General features: G+C 41.0%; 1 protein-coding gene and 1 long non-coding RNA gene across 3 annotated transcripts in view; one reads left to right on the top strand and one right to left on the bottom strand.

The window, feature by feature from the left end:
• Positions 1-612: 612 nt before the first annotated feature.
• Positions 613-20,171, bottom strand: CHIC1 (cysteine rich hydrophobic domain 1). Its single transcript, XM_041424371.1, has 6 exons — positions 19,958-20,171; positions 13,509-13,563; positions 6,982-7,137; positions 5,346-5,402; positions 5,097-5,156; positions 613-4,409 (listed from the first exon to the last, which is right to left on the bottom strand). The coding sequence occupies exons 1-6, from the start codon at positions 20,125-20,127 to the stop codon at positions 4,359-4,361; spliced, it is 549 nt and encodes a 182-aa protein (XP_041280305.1). The 5' UTR covers positions 20,128-20,171; the 3' UTR covers positions 613-4,358.
• An 11-nt stretch (positions 20,172-20,182) lies between these two features.
• Positions 20,183-27,630, top strand: part of LOC121346507 — a 35,811-nt gene continuing 28,363 nt past the window's right edge. For both annotated transcript variants that reach the window (XR_005954087.1, XR_005954088.1), the window contains exons 1-2: positions 20,183-20,382; positions 21,341-21,483. This is a non-coding gene — a long non-coding RNA (uncharacterized LOC121346507). The remainder of the gene's footprint in view (positions 20,383-21,340; positions 21,484-27,630) is intronic.

The raw sequence follows: 27,630 nt of genomic DNA, 5'->3' as shown, positions 1-27,630 counted from the left end.
CTGCTTTCACAGCTCCAAAGCCAGGCTGGTCACACACACAAAGGGCTGCGTTGTGCTGGGCACAAACTCCTCTGGGAGCCAGCATTTGTTCACCCTCACACACCATCCCTGCTCAGGCCGGCTCCCTGGGAGGTGTGAGAAAACCTCTGCTTTTGGAGAGGAATGCTGCAGAGAGAGATTCCTTCCTCCCTTACCAGGGAGGGTCTGTGAGCCCACCAAGAAATAATGGAATTGTTAAGGCTGGCAAAGACTTTGGAGATCACCAAGTGCAACCATCAACCAGCAGCACCACCACGGTCACCACTACACCACATCCTCCAGGGCCACATCCACACCTTTTCCAACACTTCCAGGGATGGAGACTGTCCTGGCAGGAAGGTGGATCACCAGGAAAATCAGATTAATGATCATTCTGCAGTTTTCACCTTTGGAACTCCTTCCTAAGCTTTCCAAGCCTTGTTGTTAAACGAGCTAAGGCCCTGGCCTGGCTGTGTCAGGTGTGTCTCATTTAGACACACCCCACCACTGCTGCCATCCCACTGCAACACCTCTACAGGGAAAGACGCAGGGAATTCCAGGGTTTTTTTCATAAACACATTGCACTACTCAAGGTTTTCATCTTTGAATTTAATTAAAGAAAAATGTCTCAAAGTGATGAAGCATGTCTGACTTCCAGCTTCTTTCAACGGCACAAGCCAGTGCAGTAAATTATAGAAAGCAAGCTCAGTTAGAATTTTATTTTCATTCAAAATAAAAAATGGAGAGAAAACTCTCCAGACGTGAGGTCCTGTTAAAAAAGTGGCTGTTCACTTGTAAACAGAATAGAAGTGTTAAGAACACAGTTTCATACAGCTTAAACAAAACCACTTTTCAGAAGCAATACAAGTATGTTACAACACTGTAAGAACACCAAAAGCAGAAAACAAAAGAATGGCAGAAGAATCACATAACATTGCTTACTAAAGTGATAAATAATTGATGGTGAATGTTAATAGCTTGACATTTTTATTGCTCCAATGGTAGTGTGTTGACAAGAAAATGTAGTAAACTGTCAGTGGGACAATAATAAACTTCAATTTATGGTTTTGCATATGGAGTTTTGTACCTATCAAGAAGAGCATAGGAACTTTTTTTTTTATTTATCGAAACCACACCAGATTTAATAAATTTTTTTTCCCTCTGTTTAAAAGTCACCCATTTACAACTGAACCCACACTGCCTAGACTTGGGTATGCATGTTTGAACACTTCTGTGTTCCTCCTCTGGGAAAACACCTTTGCAGGAGCAGTGGGGAATCACTAAGGAGGAGCTTTGATGCTCTGCCAGAGTTCTGCACTCCTTCAGTACTCTCCAGATACAAAACTTTCTAGATACAAACCCAAAGATTTCCTGGATAAAATCTAGAAACAAAATGAGTGTCAACATGTTGATGTGAAGAAATAAACACTGATTTGGTAGGCAGTAGCTGCTTTTAGAAATCTGCTGCAAGCTCCCACTCCTGAGAGGGACCATTAGCTCCCTTTTCTCCTTCTCTGCACAGCGGTGTTGGAACCACCCAAGGCACTTTCTGTACCACTTCCACTCACTCTGCTGACATGAATCTGTTACATTGCTACAAATTCTGACAGATACCCTCCATGAACAGTTCACCAACATCATTTACTGTCAAAAATGAGATTTCCAGTCTTGGGAGACAGAATTACCTGTGATGTTTTGGTATTAAAGGACAGCCCAAGCAAAAAGAACCTGTGCAGAGCTCACAGCAGTACTGCCAGCTGCCTTCACCTTCCAGTGAGCTTTCACATGCAAATATAATACTGCTGCTGGTTTTGCATTTCAATGCAAATCTATCTACTTATTAAAACACGGAGCTTATTGTAAATGACAGGTTTGGCTCTGGTTCTTTATGTTATGGCCACATAATTAAATGTCAATTAAAACACAAAGACAAGACCCATTCATAGTTTGAAGACTTCACAAGTAATAATTAAGGACAAATTAAAATGTATAGGATTTATGTACTTAAAATGTAAACTTTACAAATTAATATTATGTGCTTAAGTGTTCAAGGCCAGTTTGGATGGAGCTCTGAGCAACCTGGGATAGTGGAAGGAGGGGGTGGAATGAGAGGAGCTTTGGGGTCCCTTCCACCCAACCCATTCTGTGGTTCCATGGGAAGTGCCTGTTCTCCCAATTTGGACAAGTACAGGGAGAAAACAGAGTTGCATGAAGAAGAAAAACAGAACCTGCTGAGATTTCTTGAGTATTTTGCACAACAAAGTTCTGGCAGAACAGTAAGAAACTTCAATTTTTCTGTTAATTACTCCAGAAACTCATTTGTCAGTAAAACCCAAAGAAAGAACTGAGTGTGCCATTTCAGTTTTGGTTTACTCTGCCTTTTCTGCCATTATTTTCTCTGCTTCCAGTTAACACACATCCCCCCCAAAAAAGAAATAAACTGGAGACAACACTTTGCTTGGTTGTGCAATGGAAATCTGAATTGCAAGGTGTAGCTAATGATAATTTCAAATAACACAGGAGGTTTTTATTCATATTACAAATGCAATTACACATTTAGTGTCACCAATCTACCAGTCAAACAAAGTTTCTGCATGAAAGATGCAGATTTCAAACTGTGAACCATCAGTCTGGGACAGGAAAGAGCACAAACTTCCCTTTGAGTAACAACTTGCATAAAACTGGCCTTCTGTAAACACTGTGTACAAGGAATCTGACCTACTACAGGTATTAGGATGCAATGGTCTTACAAACACTGTATTTTAATAGCATATTGCAAACTGGAGAGATGCAAATACATTCAGAGGAAACCCAAAGCCACCCTGAAACTAAAAAGCAACTTGGGATGATGTTGCAGGGAGTCAAGATGCTGCAAAGAAATGCCTGGACACTGATAATGAAATCCACCACAACTTGCAGATGCTCAGTTATCTGCTGGGCTTTGTTATTTCTAGTTAGGAAAGGCAGGGAACTTGGACCAATTTCCATTTGCTTTCTTTTATCAAGTGCTCTTGCTTAGATCAGCCATTAGAGGAAGTTTTTCTACAACGACTTCCCTTCCTGAGATCAGGCAAACAGGGAAGAATCCAGAATTATACTGAATTCCACAAGGCTTTCCTGGCTCTCCAGACAGTGCCTGACTGCCAAAACATATTCAGGAGCCCTTTCAACTGCTGCACTCACTCCCCTCAGCATGTATGGAAACTCCACTCTGACTGAGATAAAACCTCTTTCCACTGGAAGGGACTTTATGTCACTTAACTGTGAAAATGCTGAAGTACAACCACACCACAACAATAACAAAGGTGCTGCTTCAGCTTGGATTTGGCTGTTCCTAATTTCTCTCTTCTGTAACGAAGATCTCTGCTTTGAGGCTAATTTTTCCTGACTTCAAAACAAAATAGAACTTAACATCCATATATATTCCTCACTTCAAAAGAGACTTTAGGGTATTTTGTTAATAGCAGCTGCCATCTACCCCACAAACAGCTTTTGCAGAGGTGAAGATTTCAGCTTCGTATTTCAGGTGCTGCAAACACCACCTGAAATACTCTTCAAAATAAAGACAGAAATGCTACGCATTTTTCATCCATTTACTAAACAAAGTGCAACTGAGCCCTACACATCTGACATATGTACAAACTCTTTATGGCTTTCCCATAAAACCAGTGTGGGTGGGGCTGTACAATCCCAGGGGAACGAGCACATGGAACAGATGCTGGGGACTGTTGGCAATAGAGTAAGAGCTATAATACATTCTGTAAACCTTGGCATACCACACTTTACATTATGCAAAGAGTCAATATTTACAAATCCATAGTGGGTAAACTAAAGAACCCCCTAAACGTAAGTGATGATTTTGCAAAGTGCAGGACAAAACCAGTGCTGTTGATTGCAAGTCCTATGCAAGCAGGTTCTACTAAAATCATTACTACTGAGGTTTACCTGGGCATTCCTACTGAGGGTTTCTAGGATTGCAACACTTAGGATGAATATAGGATGACACAGCTTTAGGATGCACATTGGAGGACAGCAAAGAGAGAAATTAATAAGGCAGCATGCTCAGAACAAGTTTAAGCAGCACTGATGTTAAGATCCCTAGTGGCAACTCTATCAGTTATTGGTAATGTTAAAAATTCAGAGTGCAACATAGAAGCCTCGTTGAACATAAAAAAATGTGCAAATTGTTCTCTTCTTAACAAAAGAAAGTAACAGCAAGGAAGATTTCTACTGAAGAACATTTTTAAGTCACACCAAAGTAGACCATCTTCTTTCCAAAATCATCTACAAGGCACTAAGGGTAGAAAATGACAGGTAACATGAAAGACCAATGTTGTTCCTCAGTCAGGTCGAAATATGGGGTATTTTGGTAAGAACTCTATTAATATTACCTGTTGAAGAAGGGAAAAAAGACAAGAACAGAAGACAGTAACCAAAAAGTTCAAAGCTTCAGCACAGTTTCCATGAACATTAGCTAATTCATAAGACTAAATATATCTGAGATAGTGAGGAGGGAATGTTCCCCAGGGTAACAAAGCAGAGATTGCAGTCATTCTGAAATAGAGGGATGCTGGGTGCTTGGCTTTTTTTTGTGGTGGATCTCTTTCCCTACACAATCTTCACAGCTACATGTTCAAGTGGATAGGAGAGTGGTAGAACCACAGAAATATTTGAAATTCTGCTTTCCTACAAGGTCTGTCTTGTTTACAACCATATGAAATTTAGAGCTGGCAGAAAAAAAACCCCACCAAAACAAACCAAAACCAAAAACACAAAAGAAAAGGTTCCACCAAAAAACAACATTACTGTAAAAATGCAGTATTTCTGCAAAATTATTTGAATCAAAGGAGTTATGAACACCACTGGAAAAGGTGGGTAAGTGTTAAGGAACTATGGACTGGTGCTGGTGTGGGAATCACTCCAATGCAGAAAGTCCCAGTGGGTCTCCCTCATTCCAAGTTACAGACCAAAGTGCACATTTGTCTGGGAGATCTTTTTGCATAGGGTCACTAAGTGAAGGACTTTCTCTATTAAATCATAGTTCTGTTGGATAGCAATAAGTAACAAGCAATACTCACATATTCCATCATATTGCTAGTTTCACATTTCCTTTTACTCAGCTTCCAGTGCAAACCAAGCTAAGGAAATAATTAACAAAGGATTAGCTCAGCCTTGTTTGGATGGGTAATGTAACAAGCATTAGCAATACTGAATTATTAGGCTCTATTACTTAGGATCAGTATTAAGTGTGGAATCATGACAAGATTGTAATATCCTTCATTGCCAATATTCTTAAAGATGAAAAAAACAAACACTCTTATTCTTACCTTATGATATAGTCTGTTATTTTCCCATTCTAATAACTTCTGAATTGATCTTCTAGTCTAGAAAGGAAGTCAGAAGTGTATCAGAAATGGTTCAGGAGCTGGTCTCATCCAGCAGGATCTCACTGCTGCATGTCTGGCTAAGCTGAATTTATATTAAGTTTATAAAAGTAGAACAAACAACAGAAGAAATACATGGAAATGTTATCACTTCAACCCCCCACTTCCCCTTTTTTCAAAAAAGGAAAACACTCATGGGTTTTTTGTTAGCTTAGAATCACTGGAAAAATTTCCAAGATCAAGTCCAACTTAGGCCTGTGGCTTTTCCAGAGTTCATTTAGTTAGTAAGAGATCCTTTTGAATTTGGTGTTTAACTCCTACAGCCAACAAAACAGTCTCCTGGCCAAATCCTGCACTCACTGCAGGTGTTCTGCTGAAAACACAGATTTCCATACATTTAATGTCCAGATTTTGCTAAGGGAATTGTGATCTGGATCTTGAAAAAACCCTCACCACCAAACTGCAATTCACAACAAATTATTTTCAACTCTTGGCTACCAAATGTGTCCTTCATGTCCTGCTCTTTCCACGACTGTGGAGAGGAGAGGATTTCTCAAGTTTCAGTGATTTTGAAGGTCACAAAAAGGAAACTGTGATGACCCTGCATGGCATACATTTAATTTTAATCACTGCATGGCTGTTATCACCCTCACACCGCCATGGAAGTGCCATCATTTGCCCTACTTGGTGCATATTCTCTGTAGCCTTGAGAATTTCATGTAATTAATACTACACCACCACGTGGGCATTTATTTAGATTTTCACTGGTACAGGGATATTAAAAATGGCTTTAAAACTGCAAATACTCCTTTTGTATCTCTCAGGCATAAACTTCTGCAATAAATAAGTTTATAAACGCAGTTAAAATGAAGTAAAAAAAGTCCTGTAACTTTTTAGTGATGCAGCTTCAGTGATGAGCACTTCAAGTTAACACATTAATGTACTTCCTCAATATTTACTGCTGTGATAATTCAATTCTAAACATAAACCACAGAGGTAATTGACTGAAGTGCTTTCCAAAATTATTACTTTGGACCTGATTACAGGAGTGGTCTACTCTGTTTGGGGGGGAAGTGTTTAAAAAATAAATTTGCACTTGTTCCTAACAGAAACAGCACAGTAAAATATGGCAAATACACCATAGCTCTGAAATGTTACGGTGTCTATTCCATACAAAAAAGTGATTTTTAAATTTGAAAAATATTTATTTGGGGGTGGAGGAGTGGGGATGGGGGGTGTGAAGAGAAGTGATTTTTCAGTCTCATTCTGCCACTCTCTGAAGGTCATGAAGGTTCAGTTCTGCACTCAATTCTTAGACCTTGAAAAATCCTGGAAAATTAGAGTATCATATACTCCATCCTGTTTGAACTGAGATGAGATCAGCTATTCTTAAAACTATTGATTCAACTGGTAATTTGATGTAATTTCAAATTTTTTCTATTTTCTAAGATGGAAACCACAATAACCTTTTGAACGTGAGGCCAAACCAGGGTTTTAAAATGGGGAAGATATTATGAAAAGTTATTTAATCCTACCAATAATTTAAAAATCCACAGAATGTGATGAAACATGGACTCACTCTTTTGTTAAGACAGACCACAGGCCACAGGCTGCAGCCCAGAGTGCAGCAGCAGCACAGGCAGCCACAGAGCAGCCACTTCACATTGACAGGGAGGTTCTTCCTCAGGCAGGCGTTCACTCGGCTGATGCTGGTCTTGAATTCCTCAGGGGCCACCTGCAACAGAAGGCCTCAACTTCAGGGAGAGCCAGCACAGGTGTATTTTGTCAGAAATTGCCTCTACAGGTTAAAATTAAACAGGAAATGACACAATCTTCTAAAGCACTGGTCACCCAGTGAGCATGAAAAGTCATTTTCCTGCAACAAATTCAGTTCTGGTGCGTGCACTGCACAAACCTGAGTTCAAAAGCCAAACATCTTTTAGATGAGCAGCTCATCTGTATTTATTGCACCAGTAATTAATAAATGGGTCTGAAAAAACAACGGGCCCAGACAAAATCAGAATTGGGACACAGCTGGGCAATACATGCACTGGCTACACTGAGCAAAACCACAGAAGAATGACAGATGTCAGCTTTCCAAGGGAACGTGGGAGCACTGTAGTAAAAATAGGTACCACAGAAAGGGAGAATATTGTCTAAATTAGTGTCACACCAATCCAAGTCTACGCTGTGCCTGGGTGAAGGCTCTGTCCACAAACAACTTCCTGACGCGGCCCATAATAAAGCCACAACTTCCCTCGTGGCTGCTTCCTTAAACAGGGAAGCCTAGAAAGAAATACACTGGATTGTGTTTAAGGCAGAGCAGTGCACCTTGTACAGGGTTAGGAGTAAAACCTACTTATTGAAAACTAGCTTTTTGAAATGAAGGAATAAACGTTTTACACCTGTACTACCACTGCAGAGTCACGGTGGCATTACACATTTTTATCAGAAAGAAGCTCTTTTCTCCAATAACTGCATTTCTCACCTACTCACATACCCCAAATCCCTCATCTCCCTACAGAATCCCAGTCACTCCATCTGACAAGTCAAAAAGGATTTGAGGCAGTGACTCCAAGATGACACCCTTGACTCTAATGCAGTCCAGCATTCAAATACACAAAGCAGAATAAATCAGGACCAACAAGAGACTTGACCAGGCAGGCACAACTCAGAGCAATTAAAACCCCCATCTTTCCTACCTCCTTGCCATGCTGATGCAAATCCCCAGTGTGGGTCTGTACACAAAGCTGTGCAAGTGCTCCACAACCCCCACCCAAGCCAGCCCAGCTCTGCTCATCTGACTCTGCAAACAAGGGCAGCAACACCAACAAAAGTTCATTTAATGACAAAGATCCTTTTCAGCAGGAGCAAAGCCACAGGGCAGGAAATTGAGAGGATCTGATGCTGCAGCCTCTGCTATTGAGCTGAATTCTTTAAAGCATTGCAGGGAAGGGAGTAAATAAATGTAACATCTGTTTCCTGGCCATTCAGGTCACCAGGCACTACAGAGTCAGGGGGCAGCTGGGCTTGCACACCAGCCAGGCCTACAGTTAATAACAGGAGAACATAATTTGTGATTATTTTATAGCAGGAATTAATAAATATATAGAAAGTAATTATTTTGTCCCCCTCCCACATTAAATAGACTGTTTTGTTTTACATCTACAAATGGAGCAACTAAAAAAAATTGTTTGTTTTACAAGAGACAGTTCAGGGAAAAAAAAAGAAAATGGTCAAAGAAACCCCTGAGATCCTTTGTACTGGGACATCTGCAGTGAAAAAAAAAAATCTCATTGTAATGTGGCAAACTATCCTGTACTTGCATGTCTCTGGAACAAAGTTTTATGGATTTCTTTGCCAGTGCCAGATCTTGTATTGGGATATAACAAATACCAGATGCACATGAGCAAAACCATTTCATCTTCAACGTGGGAGAGTGTTTTGTAGAAAAGAACATCTGGGCTGGTGGTTTGCAGTAACCTCAGGCAGCTGCTGCAGTCACTGCCTCAAAGTAAACTGAGATTCCTACACTAATTGGCATTCTCAACTCCTAAGGAAGTTTCCATGGGCCTCGTATTTAGATATCTACAAATGGCACTTCCTTTGATAAATCTTTTAGAATGTTATATTCTGTTTATGTGAAATATAAAAATAAGTAGTTTTTTTCCTAGAACCCATTCATACTTTTGTAATGAGACTTCCTAAGAAAAGAGAACGTTTCCTTTTCCTTCAGACACAAAGTTTACTGGACCTTGACAACAACACAGCCCAACCTCCAAATCCAGCTGAACAAACTTGCCAAAGACAATGGAATGGCACAGCCCAGAATTTAATTTAACAAGAATAACCCTTATCAGTGGTAACATCCAACACGAAGAGAACTCAACCAGATTCTCAGATCACAGCTGGCAGAAAAATTTGGGATCTAGAAAGAAGAAAGCCCAGGTAAATTCCCTCTTCCTGTGATAATTTTTAGGGACTCACTATTCACACCAGGGTAACATGTTCCTACATTTTAAGATGAAAGTTGAGGTACTCTCGTTCCTGCAGAGCAAGTGGCTAAACCAGAAACTAACTCTGGATGCCACTAAGCAACAGAAAATTCCCATTTCAGGAGTTTTGGTCTGATGTTTACCTTAATATAGTACCATGAAAGCACCACTACCTGCTAACTCACCAAATATTTTCATGTAAAGGTGAAACTCTTGGCTACAACATAAGATGACATTACTTAAGATGCTTTTGACTAACCCCAACTATTGGATTTTTTCTGCCTTTAGGAAATGGAATCACAAGAAATATTTCTGTCACTAATGACACATTTCATCTGAAACTAAAGGAACTGGACAGCAAGATGAGCCTCATGTTGTGATAAACAGAAGAAACCACAATTTTGTTGCTCAGTTTACAGCTCAGTGACAATTAAGCATTATTACACAGTGATTAAGAACAAAATACCTGTAAGTAATTATTCTAATCTAATAATGAAATAGAATTGAAATGAAAGTCACCACAGAAATGTTGATTTTCTGACACAATTTTAACTCTTGCCTTCTTGCAGGTACAGCTTTTGAAAGGTGTATGTGAAGGAGCTGATGTATTTCAAACAAAGAGAATTAACAGCTCCTCCTGCAGAAAGACAGCTCCCTAAGAAAGCTCAGTTTTGAGTAATTCTGGAAATCTCTTGGAGAGTTTATGTCTGGCTCTTGAAAAGAATGAGATAAGCACTTTGCTCCTGGCTGTGCTGTACACCTTGGGAAGGGACATTAGCTCCTTTTAGGGAGGGGAAAAAACAAAACAAAAAAAACATAAAAGGAAAGGAAGGGGTGTCATAATATTTTACAACAGGATGCAGAGGATCTCCAAACACAGGAAGGGAGCCAGCAAGGCCCAGCAGGCCTGATCTCTGTCCTTCCATCATCCTGATCAGCAGCCCTATCAATCACACAGCACAACGGCACCACAATGCCCAGCCCTCACTTTATGGCTCACCCAGCCCTGCACTGCACACTCCTCGCTGGGCAGGACCCCTTTTGTTTCCAGATCAGAGCAGGAAATTCCACTCTTCCCCTTCAGGACCACTGCCTCCATCGTTTTCTGGTCACCTGGAGCAATGTGTGCTATTGTGCTCCATATCACAGAGAATATTTTGTTAAAAGCTGTTAAAGAGAATTAATAATCCTGTAAACCTGTAGCACACAGAATTTAAATTTAACCAGCATTCCAATTTAGGCCAAGGTCTAATTACATTATTAAAAGTTAAATATTGCCTCTGTATTAAGTGCAGTCAAATCTTCTCTTATAATGTTCCTCTGAAAAGAAGCCTGGCTTGGGATTTACAAACCAGGTGAGTTTCTGTCTCATCCTGCAAGACAAATATTAATCCAGCCGAATTAGCTACGCCAAACATCTGATGTACCTGGGATTCTCCTTTCCTTTATTATTTTATTGTCCATGCTTTACCCTCAAATGTACACATTCACCTCTCCCAAGGAAAGCAACAAATGAAGTCTCAATTAAACACTGAAGATGTAATTACCAGCATGTAGCTCTAGGCTAACCTACAACCTACAGCTATGCAGGCTCTGTAAAAACGGGGGACTGGGAAAATGGGTGAAGGAGGAGGGGATTCCAGATTTCAGAAAAAGAAAATCAGAACGTTTGCTGCCATCACGACGCAGATGGGCTGAGGGCAGGAAGCTTAAGGAAATTACTAACACGAGAACGTGGCATAAATCCCAAAAGTTTGTGCTTCTGGGAGAAAGGTGTAGCTACAGAGTTTGCTCTAATTTTCGTCCTGCTTTAAAAACCTGCATTTTTTACAAATGTATTTACTCAAAAGAAAACCAGTACCACTAAGAACTCCACCAAGACCATCTAATGGCTTCATCTCTTACACTCCATTAGCAGATGGGATTTATCATTAATATCAGATCACAGGGGACAGCAAAGCCATTGAACTTAATGTAACACAGGCAATATGAATAAACAATGACACTTTCTTAGAGTAGCTGAGGACCAATTCAAGTTCAGAATAAACATTTTAATCCAAATTTGTAAATAGAAACAATCACTGCTATTCATAAATTTTGATTTCATAAAAAGCAAAAAAAAAACCCCATTTTGACAACAGAATCTTAAAGTGGGGTCTCAGTTGACTATGGTGCTGATTATTGTGAATTATTTAACAGGGTATTTGAAGAAAAACTTCTTACTGGAAAAAAATGACTGAATTTTCATTTTCAATAGGGATTAAAATGATTGACTGCTTCAACCAGAGGAAGAAGCAGATTCTTTATTTCTTGCAATTGACTGAAGTATTAAAAACCAAAAGACCCACAACTGTGGTTTTTAATGTCTTTCATGGCAGTGGTGGCAGGCAGGAAGAAAAATCTGTTTACTATCTTGTTTGATTGGTATTCTCCCCTGACAAAAGGGAATTCATTTCCTTTCTCAGAAAGCCCCACAAATCCACAAGGTAACAGAATACCAAGATTCTCAGCAGAGGAGCATCCCTACACACAGCAAATCCCTGCCCAGCCACTCCTGTAGCACCGATTACATCACAGAACAAGAAGGGTAAATACCAACAGAAGAAATTCCTCTTTTCTTTCTTTGCTAAATTAAGTCCAAGCACTCAAGTCAACTTTAAATTAAACTTTTGTTCATTGTCTATTTAACAACAGGAGGACAGTCAAGTGGAAAATGTGACAGCCACTGATGCTGCTATTAAAAAGTGTAGACTTGGTTGTAGGTTGTTTTTTTTTTAATAACCCAAATAAATTTTAGAGAGAAAGAGATGAAATGATATAATTAAATTTAGTTTTAATGTTTCTTGCCTGGAATTTTCCACAGGCTTATTTATAATAAACTACAACTTGAGCAAAAGAACACAAAAATCGTTTTTTCCAAAATGTATTGTGGCTGTTCAGTGATCAGAAAGAGCTTCCCAGAAAAGAATAAGCCTCAGACAAAGTGGTGAAATGCAAAGTGCTGTCAGCAGTCCTCACACTGGAATCAGTAGGATTTATCTTTCTGAGCTCAGTGAGATCCTAAAAGTCCCAGGCTGATTTTCAGCACCCAAAAACTCCAAGCAGAACCTGCTTTTCAGGGGTACTGCTGTCAGAACAGCTGGACACCCTCAGCACAAGGGTTTTATTCATTGTACTCTGGTGTGAAAATGCAGGAGGAGAAAGCCCAGATGGATCTGGCAGAAGCAGGAACAACCACCCAGCTGTATTTGGTGGATTGTTGGTATGACTCAACCTCTGCAAGGGGCTGCAGAGGGAGTGCAGCTCTATAGGATGACATGAGACAAAGCAGAAAGAGCCAAATAAACTTTTTTCTTCCCAAATTCTGAAAAGATACACGAGGAGGATATAAATCAAAGTAAAAACAAAGCACTAGAGAATGAAACAGCAGGATGAAAAAATTTTAAGAGAAAAAGCATTAAGCAAATAAAAGATAAAAAAATACCATTACAAAAATGATTTTAAATTAACTAAGAATTTAGTGAAGACTGAATTAATAGCTACAAATTACAGTTTCTTACACTTGCATTAAGTAAGATGACAGGACTCCAGAGAAAGCAAGAGACTTGTCACCACTATTTTTCAGAACTAAATGGTATTTGTGAAAATGTACTCAAAACCTATTTAATTTGTAGATTTAACACTATGTTTTGTCCTGTAAAGCTCCAGATAAAACAGATTCACTTCCAGAGATTTGTCTAAACACACTCAAGGGCTTGTCAGGCTTACTCAAAAGAGAGGTCTAGTATTTGTACTGATTTAATTCACCCAGGAGGGAGCACAAACACTCTGAGTATTTGAAAAGCAAGGTTAAGTGCATGCTGCTTTCATGTCTGCATGGAAACAGTCGGATCCATGGTGAGCTTTGCTGTGGTTGGAATGTCAATAATGATAACAATCACTGCAAATTCTCCTTGTTTCCAGCTACACTGAGGGACTGGGCAGTGAGCAGCTGGGTCACACAGGCCACAGGTAACAGTTTTTAGTGGGTTCATGCTCAGGTGTCCAACACAGAAACCACTGGATGCACTGGCTCCTCCCATTGAAAAGAACAGTTTAATCTCACACTTACCTTCCCTGTCAGAACAGAAGGAAATTCTGTATCAAACTTGTTGCTCAAGCCAAACCTTGAAAACAAAAGAGACAAACAAAATATATTCCACCTAACTTACTTTGTTTCCCTTAATAAAAAAATGTAAGTAGAGTTTTTACTTTAAAAAGAAACCACTATTAATTTCTTTTGTCCTTACATTTGCATTATTTCACGAGCTTTGATCTAAGTTAATACAAGGTCTCGTGTACCATTCAGTCATTTCCAGACAGAAACACAGCTCTGCCTTACTTCGGTACCTCCAGAAGTGCAGAAATCCTTTTCAATTGGATGGCAGCAAGCCTCAATCTTTGATTTCTGTAAGAAAAAACCCTCCAGCTATGAAATCACAGGTTCAACGACCCTTTTACTTTCATACACATGCAGTTGTTCCACATGCAGCAGATGAAGTTTGTTTCAAGGAACACACTCATCATCATCTTAGAAATTTATAACCATGTGGTTTTAAAAACTTCCTTTGGGCTGACTTAAGGTACCTCATAAGAGCCTACACAAAGGACAGTTTTACAGCAACTATGAAATTCAAGAAAATTAAGTTTTGGGTACCACTGTGATTACTCTTCACTGAAGTGTTTTGGGGTTTGAGCAAAAGGTTGTTATTATAACCAGTGAAAGCTCCAAGGAGCTGGATTTGGCTTGTAAACCTGTTACACTTATTCCAAAACTCCTGAACCTTTAAAATCAGTAATTTAACAAAATATAGCAGCAGCTGGCCCTCAGCTACAATCTGTATGTTTGATGAAAGTTAAATATATTGTACATCAAATCAGCTCTGCTAAACTATCTCCTGAGTATATGCGTTCAAAAAAATCAAAATACCTGAAAGAATCACTGCCAAAAAGAAGAGCAGAAATGCATTTGTATTGTAGGAGTTATTGAAGAAACAAACTTTGCTTTGAGTCAAACTGACACCTGCCATACTCCAAAGTGGTCCCTGGTACCAATACCAGTATGGCTGAAACATCACAGACTTGTGGAATGGTTTGGGTTGGAAGGCACCTTAAAGATCCCAACACCTTTCCCTGGACATCAGTGCCCATCATTAGCTCACACACACTCCTGTGCACTGGGTGATACCCCACATACCCAAAACTGACAATGGAAATTGCTCCCAAGCAACAAAAAAATCAAATCAACCTTAAAGAAGGGAGAGGCAGGACAGAAGAACTTGTGCTGGCTCTAGAAATCCAGTAACTGAAATGTTTGGCAACAACACTGGTGAAGTTCAATCCAGTCCTTCAATGAATGATTTAAGTTACAGCCTCTTGTAAAGAGCAGTAGCTGTGTAAAACGTTACAAAAAACCCCCAAAAAAACCAGTAGCATTTTAGGCAAGCACAAAGGTTACTAACATAGCACATTTCCATTCTCTTTTTAATCTGGCACGTCAGCCTCCACATTTTGTACCTTTTCAAGCTGAAATCTTCCAGGTTTTGTAATGTTATATATTTAGTTTTAAGGAAGCTTGGAGAGCAATGAAGTAGTCTTTCCAGTCTTTAAAAAAAAAAAAAGACTAAAATTATAAAGCACATTCACAAGCTGCCTTTGAGGAACCCAGACTTTTCAGTGCATCAGCAACAGAACAACCTGAAATGATCACAAAGTAGGAGCAATCAGACAACACAATAAAAGAATTACTGGGAAATTCAAGAATTATTTACTCTACCCATCTAACAGACCAATTCCACTAAATCATGCCAAAGGTCCATCTTGTCCACAACACTGATTCTTACAGTGGCCAGGAGCAGCAGTTTAGGATACAGCAAAAGAAATTGAAAAAAAGAGCAAACATATAGCAGCTGCTCCTCAGAACCCTCCTCTGACCTTCAACAGTTTAGAGTTCAAACACCTCCTAAGCCACAGGTTGTGTCTTTTATCTCACTGATCAAATACACTCATGAAAATTCCCACTGCACCCCAATTTCCATAAAGAACAAGATAAAATAGTGCTTTCTGATTAATAAAGCTGATTAGGAATGCAAGATCACAATGTGTTTTGGGTTAAGTTTCAAAGCTGATGTCATGACACATATTAAAACCCCCAAATAACTTATTTTTATTAGTTGCCAAAACATTCCCTTCAGCTGCAGCACATCCAGGAAGCCTGAGTTACAGGATGGCATCTCTCACACTGACACATGTGAGTGGCTAAAGAATATAACTTCATGTTTTAACTATACTTTAAATACTATATTTAGTCAGAATCACTGATGGCCTTTAGCACAGTTTTGCTGAAATATCTCTGGGAAGTTTTACAGACTATTCTGTGATTATTTGCTACAGGGCTTAGAAATATTAAAACTCCTGTTAAATGGAGCAGAGGGATGACTCAACAACCAAATAAAATAAAAAGATTGAAGCAGGGTGCTATACAGTTGTACAGCTTTACAACTTTGTGAAAGTACTGAAGTGTTATTAGAACCTTTCATGTAAAGAAGCTAAAATCTAAAGTATTGATCAAGAGGTAATTAACTTAATTAGACTTCCTACAACAGACTAGTGATCTAGCATGAGCAGGCCTACGAAATCTTCTAAAATTCAGCAGCTGTCCCTTAAGTCATTTAGAAGAGCAGTTGGTGGTGATTTATTTCTGGGCCAGTTCTGTGACTCCTCAGTGCAAGCTGCCCGAAGTGTAACATTTAGAAATTCAGATCAGTCACCCACGTTCTTTGTTGCACTTTTCTCACTGCATGACAAGTACCTCTAAGAGCCAGGCACTGTTTCCTAGAGGCTGCAACAGACCCAGGATGACCTCACTTGCCAGCTCTGGCCCTCTCTGCCTGTTTTCATGGATGGCATCAGGCAAATCCCATCACCTCCTTTTCCCCCATCTGTAGAGTGGTGAGAACACAACTTGTCCTCGGGAGCTGTAAGAGAAATGCATCAATCCCTCAGTTAAAGGTTGAAGTGAACATCTTGAACCACCAGTTGCAAACCTCATCTGCAACAGGTACCACAAGATAATGGTTACTGGTTTACAAAGTAGGAGATCAGGTTTTCTGTCCCCAGAACTGAAACAAGAAGAGTTTGGAAACACTTTCTTACATTTAGAAGAGAAAAATTTTAAGGTGCTTTGCCTTTTTATTTTGTTTGACTTAAACCTCACCTCATTCTCAGTTCTCCCACTCCTGTATTTACAGATAGTAATCAGCCTTACTAGACTGGACAAGTTAAACCTGTTCAGTGAAGCTCTCCAAGCCCCTTCTAGCACAGCTCCTTTCCCCACACCTAATCCAGGTTGTGTTTAACCTCGCTGCAAGAGTGGAGCTCAGATCCCACAGTGCTCTTTATGAGGCATCAGCTGAGCTTTGGCCAACATTAGAGAGTAAAGGTGACATACCTCAAGAGCCCTGAGATGAAATCTCCTTGAAGTTCAGAACATTTTCCTGTGCAGCCAACAGAACTATCCAAGAATCCTTATTCACAGATGATGTTTTGGAAAATGAAGTTTTTGGTAATGAGTGGAAGGCTGAGGTCATTTGCTGTTTCAAATACATGGAAGGTGGAACAATACCAGATAATACTCAAATGTTATCTCAACTGGCTCTTCCCTCCCTTCCCCAGCTGATGAAAATAAACTTTTCATCAGCACCTGGACCCTGGTCCCTGGGGCACTCCTACAAAAACAGGATAGAACACCAAAAGTTAACTTCTAGCCAGACTAGGAGGTTTTCAGACTTCAGCAGGAAGCTGCATACTAATGGCAAAAATATGTTTAATTGCTATTTCATTACCTCATTACCATCCATCCAAATGGACTTAATGATACGGAAAAATTATAGCAGATAAATACAACCCTACAGCCAAGTTACAGTTTGCTTACTGCTCTGTTTTTGGAAGTTATTGCCTTTGCTTTGCTAGGCAATGACTCAGTCTTCACTACAAATGTCTGTGTGGAGATACTTGGATACACCAAGCAGCCACACTATGGGAGAAACAGCAGACAAGGTGCTTGTAACTCATCAAAATGGAATTGCAGAAGAAAAGGCATTTACTAGGACCTAGTAATTTATCTGTGCTAAAATTCAAAAGCTTTCAAAACCAATAAATATGACAGAATTTTTTCAAAGAATCCTGGACAAGATGAACAAGATCTTGCCAACCATTTTTACACACATCCTCTCTAACTAAAATGAAACAAATACACTTTACATGGTCATTTTTACCACACATAGGGGCAGAAGGGCTAGCAAAAGTGAAGGGGGAAAAGCAAGATCCTGCTAAATAACCTCAGAAAACTCCTGGAATTTGTAACTAAAATGAAACAAATACACTTTACATGGTCATTTTTACCACACACAGGGGCAGAAGGGCTAGCAAAAAGTGAAGTGGGAAAAGCAAGATCCTGCTAAGTAACCTCAGAAAACTCTTGGAATTTGTTTAGTACAGTTGGATACTGCAGAATAGCTACTCTGTTAGAGCAAGCAGCTCACTGACAAGGTCATAAGAATAAAAAGTCTCTTGCAAGAAACTCAGAGTGTCTGAATCTACCAGCTTGGGAGTTTCATAAGAGAACTGGACATGAAAAGCTGAAGCAGATGACCCTGGAATTTGAGAATTATCCCTTCCCTATACACCAGAAGTATTCAAGAAAGCCAGTGTCAGCTGAGGAACAGGAGACATCTAAAACAAAAATCCAAGGAAAACAATGGCTTTATAAAGATAACTGGTTTGCTTTTTTAATAATGTCTTGTCAGGACAGACATTTTCACTAGCAGTACTCCAGACAGGCTCAGCAAACCCAGGTTTTCCTGGATGACGTCTCTCCCTTCAGTAACTGGAGCAGGCTGCTTCTGCAGCCAACTGATTTCAAAAGCAGCAGCATCTGTGTGATCAAAAAGTGACAGAGCTCCAACACACAGACTCTTTGGGAAGCAAACCAGTTCCCATTTAACAGGAGGTTAGGATTGTGTACTCCAGTGTCCAGGGTTTACTTGCATTTTATTGGTAACACCCAAGAACTGTTTGCATCAGTATAAGGAGATTTAAAAATACAGTATGAGCTGATTAAAGCTGCCTCCTACCATGCAGGTAGGTCCTGTTACAGGAAGAAAGCTGAGAGGGGTGGGAGAAAGGGAAAGTAAGTTGGATGGGGATTCAGCTCAGGTGGTTACAAGGGCATGTAGCTAGCTAAGGATTTCCACTTCACTGACAAGAGCCCTTTTTTGGATGTAGACATCCCTAGTTCTTGGAGATGCTCCTGCTCATCCCAAAAAGATGCTGGAGCCAAGAAGGAACTGTAAGTAACATCACTAACACACAAAAAGCGTCACAGAAAGCAAAGCAGATAAGTGTGTAATGTTTTTTTTCCAGTTCAGCACTTCAAATCAGGTAACTCCTAAGATGGGTACTTGGTATTCTGAGCATCTTGCTTGTGTTGCACCTCTCCTTCAGTCAAGCCAGCAGCTATTTGGGGTGAGGACACAAAGAAATTCCATCTGCACGAGCAAATGCACTGTGGTGCAGCACAGCAACTGCCCACTGGCACCAGCTCAATGCAACCCTGATCCAGGCTTCCAGGAGCACACAGATCCAGCCCCACTTCCCATGGCATGGCAGAGCCTTCCCCACCCAGTGCTTTTGCTGCAGGGGCTTAGATCACACTGCACCTATTTACAGAGAGAAATGGGAATTTTAGGCAATCCAAAGACAGCCAAAGCAACACAAGCTTGGTGGGTCTCTGCAATTCATAAATTTCAATACCTCCCTCCCTGCCACGAAAATTAACATGACAACCAACAACTTGTTAAGGATGCACTTGCTTCTATTAATTCTTCAGCTTGCTGGAGCAGGAATACTAAGAAAATCCCTATGAGTAAACATTACATATAAGGAAACACAGCTTGCTCGTCTTCTGTTCAACTGTTTAAATGAGCAGCAAACATTCTGGCTCACGCTGTGTTCCAGTGATAAAAACACTCAATCTAAACCAAACTCCCAACTAAGTTCGGGGCAGATAAAGTACAGCACGGGCAGGAGCCTCCTCTGCAGTGCAGCGTGGCTCAGCTGTGGCACACAAGGGTCACAGCGAGATGGTTTGAACAGGCTGTTCGTCCTCGCATCGCGTGGACTTTGCTTTTTATCTAACAAATTGTTTGGATAAAAAGAAGCAACCAGGGAGGGCTGCCAGGGCTGCGCTGCAGCCTCTGCACCCGACAGCCAACTCCGGCTGTTCATTCACGGCTGGGGGTTTCCTCGAGCTACCGGAAAATACCACGTTCACAGCACAGCTCCCCTCACGGAGAGGGGAGAGGGGCGCAGGGCTGCGGCTCTCGGCCCCGCGGGGCGGGAGCCCGGGGCCGACAGGGCCGGGGCACGGTGCTCCCGCTGCCCTCACCCCTCCCGGCGCTCCCGCCCGGCTCCACCGCCCCGCCACACCGGCCCCTCACGCTGCCCCCGCTCCTTCCTTACACGGTGATGTGCCCGGCGCCCCGTACCGCTACGGGATCGGGCGCGTCGCGGGGCCGGGGCAGCTCCTGGCTCCGCACCACGGGCTCGGGCTCATCCTGCTCCTCCTCGTCCTCCTCCTCCAGCTCGTAGATCGTGTCGAAGTCCGCCATATTGGGCAGCAGGACGCTCATCGCCGGCCCTCCCGCCGCGCCTGCGCAGCGCGCGACGGGGGCGGGGCCGCCTGTGGCCGCTGTTGCTGGCCGGAGGCGGCCGCTCAGGTGCGCGCGCGCCCGCCCCTCGCCGCTCTAACGAGCCGGCACGGGGAGCTGCTGAGAGGAGTTAGCGTTGGTGGTTGCAGCGAAGGCGGAATAACCTTGTTGAACTCTTGTTTTCAGAAACTCGCTCTAAGCCCTCCGTGCACGAGGAAGCGGAATATCTCTGCTACCGTTAGTAGAATTTATAACTGCACCCACCTCCCTTCCCGTACCGCCGCCCCCGCCTCGGGTGCGCGAAGGTCGCGAGCGGCTGCCGGGCGGAGCATTAATTTTCTGGTTACAGGCAAGCCGGGAAAAAACCTCACTAGATTTTAATTTGCTTAAAAAAAAAAAAAAAAAATCACCCCTGAGCCTTCAGCGGACAAGGGGCCTGAATATCCGTACTCTTGTAACCGCACTTACAACTCCTGCGCGCGCCTCCCTCGGGTGCGCGCGCGCCCCTTCCCGCCCCTCAGGTGTGCGAGGGGCTGCTCCTGAGGGAAGGCGGAGGCAGGTGCTGATCCTCCTTTATTTTAACCTCTTTTCCAAGTGTGTTTCGGTGACGGTTTTAATAAAAACAGCCGCGTAGCGCTTTCCGCCCTTCCCCTCCTGTTTTTGCCCGCTGTGTTGCTCCGCCGGGCGCCTGAGGTGAAGATGAGGGAGGGCGGGGGTTGTGGAGTTTCCCCGGAGTTTTGGGGTTTGTTGGTGGGTTTGGAAAGTGAGTTATGTGCAGTGTAATGGAGTGGTGAGACGGAAGAAAATCCACATAGGGACAGCAAAACTGGGGTAAAAAAATTTTCTAAGAATACTTCAGGGGAATGCCCCCATCAGGTGTCAGCTATTATTGAGGTAATAAGCACTTAATTACTTACCTACTGCAAATGGAAAATAATCCAAAAACTATTGGTGTTTGTAATTGCAATAGAAAAATGAAAAACAAAATGATGAGGGGAGTGGTGGTCCTTCCTAGTGTTAGCATAGCTCCTATAAAATGTTGGCTCTGGTATGTGTACAGTTCAGAATTCCTGACCTTCAGGTACTCTAAGGAATGAGCTCACCTCCTCCTGCATGAGGTAAAAACGTGTCTCCATCCCTGTCTGTTGTTTCCAGGAAAATACTTCCCTCATAAATCACCTTTCTTGTTTTTCAGGAGTTTTTAGACTGCAGCAAAATGCAGATGACTTGACCGTGAAAACTTTTGTCGTCTCTGAAAGTAATATTTTATGAGCTACAGTTTTATCAGTGCTGCGTGCTCTTACTTCAGCACATTATCCATCTTATGTGGAGCTGCAGGTAAATCACACTCTTAAGCTAGAGAAATAAAATTAAGGGGCAAATTGTTATAAAATGAAATTTTGTTCTCCTATTTTTGTCAAAATACTTTTTTCTTATTTAGTGAAGGTTGCAGTAAATTGTAGAGAAGGTAATTGACCAAATACTGAAAATACAGCCTGTTTAGAAACATGATAAAAAAAGAGAAAGTTACTCTATACTTAAGGATCTGATATTTTTCCTACTGCTCTTCATCTTTATGTAGATTCATAAGCAATGGAAAGAAAGTGTTGAAACAACTCAAAGTTATGTATAGGGGTATTAATAACCTAGTGGTCTTTATTTTACTCTCATTTAAATTCTGGATGTTTGCTTTAACTGGTGTGAAAACCAAAAAAGTGAGTGTTGTAACTGAGAGCACTGGAGGAAATGATAGTTCTGATGCTGTGCATTTACACTGTGGGCTTTAATATTCAGTTGTGGTTGTCCTGGTTGATGGCTGCTTTGGTGACCTGTCTGTGGGAAAGGCCATGCAAGCACAGAATGGTCTGGATTGAGAGGGGACTGAAAGCCACGGGCAGGGACACCTTCCACTCTCCAAGGTGCTCCAAGCCCCGTCCAGCCTGGCCTTGGACACTGCAGGGCTTGCATGTGTTCAGTGTTTTTCCAATAAAAATGTCTTGAAAACTTCTCAAGGATGAAAAGAGCAAGGGACAAGCAGAATGCGCGCTGGAAAGTGAAATAAATGCCATGGACCTGTCTGCAGGGTTGTACAGTGTCACATTCAATGTGACAGTGACACTCAGATGTTAGGGCAAGGTGTGGCAAACAGGAACACATTCAGCACAGTCTCGTGTTTAACTGAAAAACCTCTGTTTAATGCAACCTGGGTTTTGATTTAGTAAACAAGCCAATGTTACATTTAAATGACCTTGTGCCAGAAGGACACGTGTGATGTGGCATTAAGCTCCAAAGCAGGTGGTACAATAATTTGCTGAATTGAGTGTAAAATGAAGCATAGCTTACTGTGTCACCTCTTTATAGCAAGGGTCTGAGGTGTTAACAAACCAAGAAAAGAAGTGTTTTTAATTGGAAAAGGTATTGTGCTATAGCAGGTCATATTTAACAGCTTGTGCTTTTAAATAATAGATTGAAGTCAAAGATCAGCTGAAGTTGCACTAGATTTTTTTTTAATGTGTATGTGTTCTCTCACTTAGGAGCAATGACCATCTGGGTGAAAATAGACTATTTTAGAAAAAAATACCTTTTGTGTCCCATGTCTGTATTTAAAGAATGCCTGTTGAGTATTGGGTTTGACAAGTCATTACCACAGGGAATTTTTTCAGCATGACTTATCAAACTTTATGGTGTCAAAGGAAGAAAGAGAAGCTTCATTTTCAGTACTTCTTTAGGATGCTATTTATTTGATGAAACTATTATGCCATAAAAACTGAAAGATTTGTGGAAGGATGATGGTCTCTGGCAATGTTTATCCACATAAATCACTTCCTTTCTTAGAATCAGAAGTGTTTTATATGAAGCATGAAACACAAAGAGCAGAAATCCAGGAGTTAAACCAAAGCACAGTATTAAATAAAGGCACTGTTGGGAGAACATGGAAAGAGCATGTTAATGTGGGCCTGAGAGATTGAGTCTTCTTGCAATGCCCTTTTCCCCTGTTTGTTCCACACAGGCATTCTTCAGGAGGAGGAATATACAACAAGTGATGTCAGGTTGGCTCTCAGAATTCCCTCATTTCAGACAGGAAGAGGTTGTTGGATAATGGGAATATACTCTTGGAGTTTGGAGAATGTATTATAAGGCTGGTGGACAAACCCTCTTGCTTCTTGACCAGCTAATGCAAACCCTTTTTCTAAGGTGATTTGCATCTCACTGCAAGCTCCCATTATTTTGTTCAGAAGTAGAAATGTGGAACTCATCAGGCAGATGTGGATATGCTCATTTGTTGAAGGAAGGCAAGTCAAGAGTTGGGTGTGAGGTTCCATGAAACTGATTTTCTAACGTCTGGAAGGGTTTTGGCTTTGTGCAGAGGTCTGCAGCTCTGTGCTGCCTATACTGAAAATGCCTGATGTAGATCAATTTTCAAAAATTATCTAAGTTTCAAGAGGTTGTCAAGTTTCTGATGCAGGATTTTTTTCAGCAGGATGACTACTACAAACAGCCAATTAGATGTTTAAATTATAGTGATTTTGTAAACTGATATTGTAAATATCTTATAATGAGGTACTTTCCCATTTCTAGTCTAAGCTATCTGTAACTAAGGGCACATCTGTATTTTTCTTTTATTTTCTCCCACTGATCAATATTTAGGAGTTAATTACTAAAGCAAATTTACTGTGGTGCTACACTGAGTGTCAGCAGGAGCAGTTTGTGCCAGATACTTCTTGATGAAGTATTTCTGACAGTGGGACTGAGGAGGGCAGTTCTGCCAAAGCTTTGGCACCTCTCAGGATTCTCATAAGAATTGAGATGATTCAGATAAATGTCTGAAGGGATTTGCTGGCTGCTGGAATTAGACAGTTGTGTGATGCAGGGTTTTCTTTTGATATCAGCATGGTGTTAAAGGGGCTCACTGCCTTGCAAACTGGAACCACCAGTCAATCAGCTGAATTCAAACACTGATGGTTTTCTGTTCACATTCACTGAAAACCAGGAAATTTGGAGACCCTGGGGAAGAGACCCACTGGGTGCAAAGAATGGCATTTGATTTATTATTATTTTAATTGCTTTACAGTGCTAAGGGAGAGTATAACTAAAGTCCCTGGAGCAGTCTTCAAAGGAAGAAAGATAAATATTGAAAAATGTTATTTACAGCCTTTAGTGTTTCATCCATGTAAATACAAATTTAAATACAGGGATTGATCACATCTGCTGAAGTTTCTCCTTCACAAAAGCACTGCTGAAGAGTCAAACACAGCTGCCCAGAAAATGCTGGAATGCAAGGACTTTGTGGTGCCTCCATCCTGATCTCGTGTTCCCATCCTGGCAGAGCATGACCAGGGATGGGCTCCTGCCAGGCTGACCTGGGGTCCTTAATGGCCCTTTGAAGTGTGCCAGCATGAAGTGCTCAATTTATATTTTGGTTTGGGATGATGTTTTCTGGCTCATGGCATAGCTGCAGTCTGATAAAGTGTCTAAGGCCTGCAAGAAGCAGGGTAAGGATTTTCTTTGAGCTGCTTGCCATTTTCCCTCTCTCTGGCTGTCCTGAGGTGACTTTGTGATGCTGGTATCCCCAGTTGTCTGTTCTGTTTATGCTGATATCAAGTTCTGCACCTTTAAGACTTGTTCTGAGAGAAAAGGGAAGAAGAAGAACCGTGGAGTTTGTTATCAGAAGCTGCACTTGCTCCCCAGCATGCTTCTCCTAGACTGTGCTGGCTGCAGTGGACAGCAGGAGAGAGCCCTCCTTTGCTTTTTAGTTAGTTTTTTTTGCTAGCTAAGGCAGAGAAATTCCCCAAACTATGGTTTTTATTTTTTCTTAGAACTGTTCAAAGCTGCTCTAGACTAAAACCCCAGAAAAACACCAAAAGCTCACACCTGTAGCTCACCAGGCCCGAGATGCTTCATTCCAGCACCAGAGGGACTGATAACAAACAGAGTGAGCTGAGCTACACCTCACAAAAAATACTTTCTACATTTGTCATGTCTTCAAAACATGACAAACTTTGGTTGTTTTGTATTGTTCATTTTTTATGCTAGTAAATATTATATGTATTAAATAAACAGGGGTTTTCCTGCTTTTCTCCAAAGAAATCTTTTCCAAAACCAATTAAAAGAACTTATATTTGCTTTCTAAAATACCCCAATTCAAAAGTTTCCTCCAAAATTTGCCCTAAGCCAAGACACTGGCTTCTCAGCCTCCCAAGCTGATATGCTGACTGCAGTTAATCACTCTCTGATGGAGTTTACTAAAAAATATCCTGATTAGTCTAAAAGAGTTTAGTAATTTTTTCCTTAGATTATTTCGAGAAGCAGCTGTGCCACTGCCCTTAGGTTGAAAGGGGCACTATGATCCATATTGGGGGTAGGTATGCACAGCAACAGAGAAGGGGAATGACTTCTTACTTGACTTAACTGTAGTCAGAGAAGATAATCTGATCTACTCTGTAGGCTTAGAGATAATTTTCTAGTAGATGAAAGAGATTCTCCCCTAAATATTTATTAACATATGCTTGGGATACACTTAAAACACATCTGATGGATAAAATCCGGGATTAAGATTATGAAAAAGAGAAACAGTTTTTATTGACAAAACTGATATTAAACATGCCAGAGGAGGTACTTTGTATCCCATTCTAAAATCAAAATCTTCTAAAGTGGGCTCATTTAGAGTGGTTCCTTTAGCAACTGTGGTTCTTCTGGGTGCAGTCAGTGGCTTCAGTGGCTCCTCTGAGCTGTTTGTCAGGGGAGGATGGTGTTTCCTGACTGCCTGCAGCTTGGTTAAAAGTCTGCAAGATGATGATTTGAATATGTTGAATGTGAAGCTGGTAAATAACTGTGTTTCATTTCAATTTTGTCATAAATGAGGAGGGAAATCTGAAGCAATGCATTTCTAATACACAAATATAATGAATGGTGTGTTGTGTGTTATAGCTGTACTTGCCATTCCTCCTTGTTGATATGAAAACTGATCAGAGAAAAAAAAAATCAGAACTAGAAGTTTTCTCTCTCTCCATTTCTGTGCCACTGCTAAGCCTCACAAAAGCCCTCTCCTGGTTTCCATAGAAATGGCCCCTGATTTGAGGTAAAGGTTCACTTCCCTTTTTTCTTGTATATCTAAAGTCTGGGTTTCCTGAGAGATTATTTTATCCTCTACATCCTTCATGTATAGAAGGGCAACCCAGGTAGAGGACTTGATGAAACTGGAGAAACTTCCTCTCCCAAGGAAAAAAAAAAAAAAAGAATTTATTTGACTGAAGAACAGATGAAAAAAGGCTTGTGTGTGTCATGTGCATTTCTGTGAATGTGAACAGAACCAGCTCTGTGTGTGCACGTCCCACAATGTGCTCTTGCTGTCCCTGTGATCCCACTGGAAGATCATTGAGCAAATTTAGGAGATCCTGAGTTAAAGCCATGCAGATGTCTCAATTTCTCATCGGGCTGAGTTTTATAACTATTTATGTACACAAGATTTTCTGTTTACAGTTTGTTTGCATTAGAATACACCCATTTCTTTGAGCCATATGATAGGAGATGACTAGAAAATATATTAGGGAACCACCCACAAAATGTTTACAGTGAGTAAGATACAGGATTTCTTCCTAGTTTAGTTTGAGACATTTATGTCTAGACAGATAAAATTCAAAATTTAGTTCTGATGAGTGTTACTGCTGTAACTTCCAACAGAACTGCTTTCATGGAGTTACTCTCACAGAGTTATTTTAAAATAAACGGGGAATCGTGTGGCATATCCTCAAATCTGTTATCTAGTGTTTTGAATCCAGATGCTGAGAGCTTTGACAAGTCCTGTCCGTGGAGTCCAGCGCATTATCGATGCTCACTGACACAAAAAAAAAGCAGAATTTATTCTGCTGTTTCTGAGAGCAAGAGTTTGATGTTGCTGAAATAAGTGATGCATGATTTTCATAAAGCTGTTTTCTGTTTGTGTTCTGCTTTTTTCCATTTTTATTACCTTTGCTCCCCTTGACATTTTCAGGAATATTAAATCTTCCCAATAGAGCTGTTTACTTCTATACTAGGAAAAAGGTCATTTAAAGAAATTCCAAAGAACAGTACTACTGAAGGGCTTGGGGATTTTTTTAGTGCTTTGGGTTTTCTTTCTGCTTTTGCCAGACTCATCACTTGTCTCTGAGATACCATTGCTACCTTCTCACCTGCCAACATGGAGGAGTAATTAAAGCAAACCCCACTGTGATCATGTCCTTAATTTGTGCTCTTTCAGGAGTGCCCATGAAGTGAACATTTCTTTTGTGATTGCTCAGCTGCAGGTGACAGCTTCAAAATACCCCCTCAGCTACTTTGGGAGAGTTGTTGCCTTCAGCCCCAGATAAGTGTCAGGGATAAAATCAGTGGCCTGAGACTGTTCCTGTTTCACTTCCAATGTCTACAGACATCAAGCAAATTCTTTATTTGCTCTTTGGTGGTTTGCTTGTAGTAACAGTTCTGTTTCCATTCCATTTGTGCTCGGAT

This window comes from Onychostruthus taczanowskii, unplaced genomic scaffold (genome assembly GCF_017590055.1).
Source record: "Onychostruthus taczanowskii isolate IOZ18803 unplaced genomic scaffold, ASM1759005v1 scaffold81, whole genome shotgun sequence".
In the NCBI taxonomy this organism is placed as follows: Eukaryota; Metazoa; Chordata; class Aves; order Passeriformes; family Passeridae; genus Onychostruthus; species Onychostruthus taczanowskii.
The sequence above is the reverse complement of the archived record's forward strand: the minus strand, read 5'-3'. Positions and strand labels throughout refer to the sequence as shown.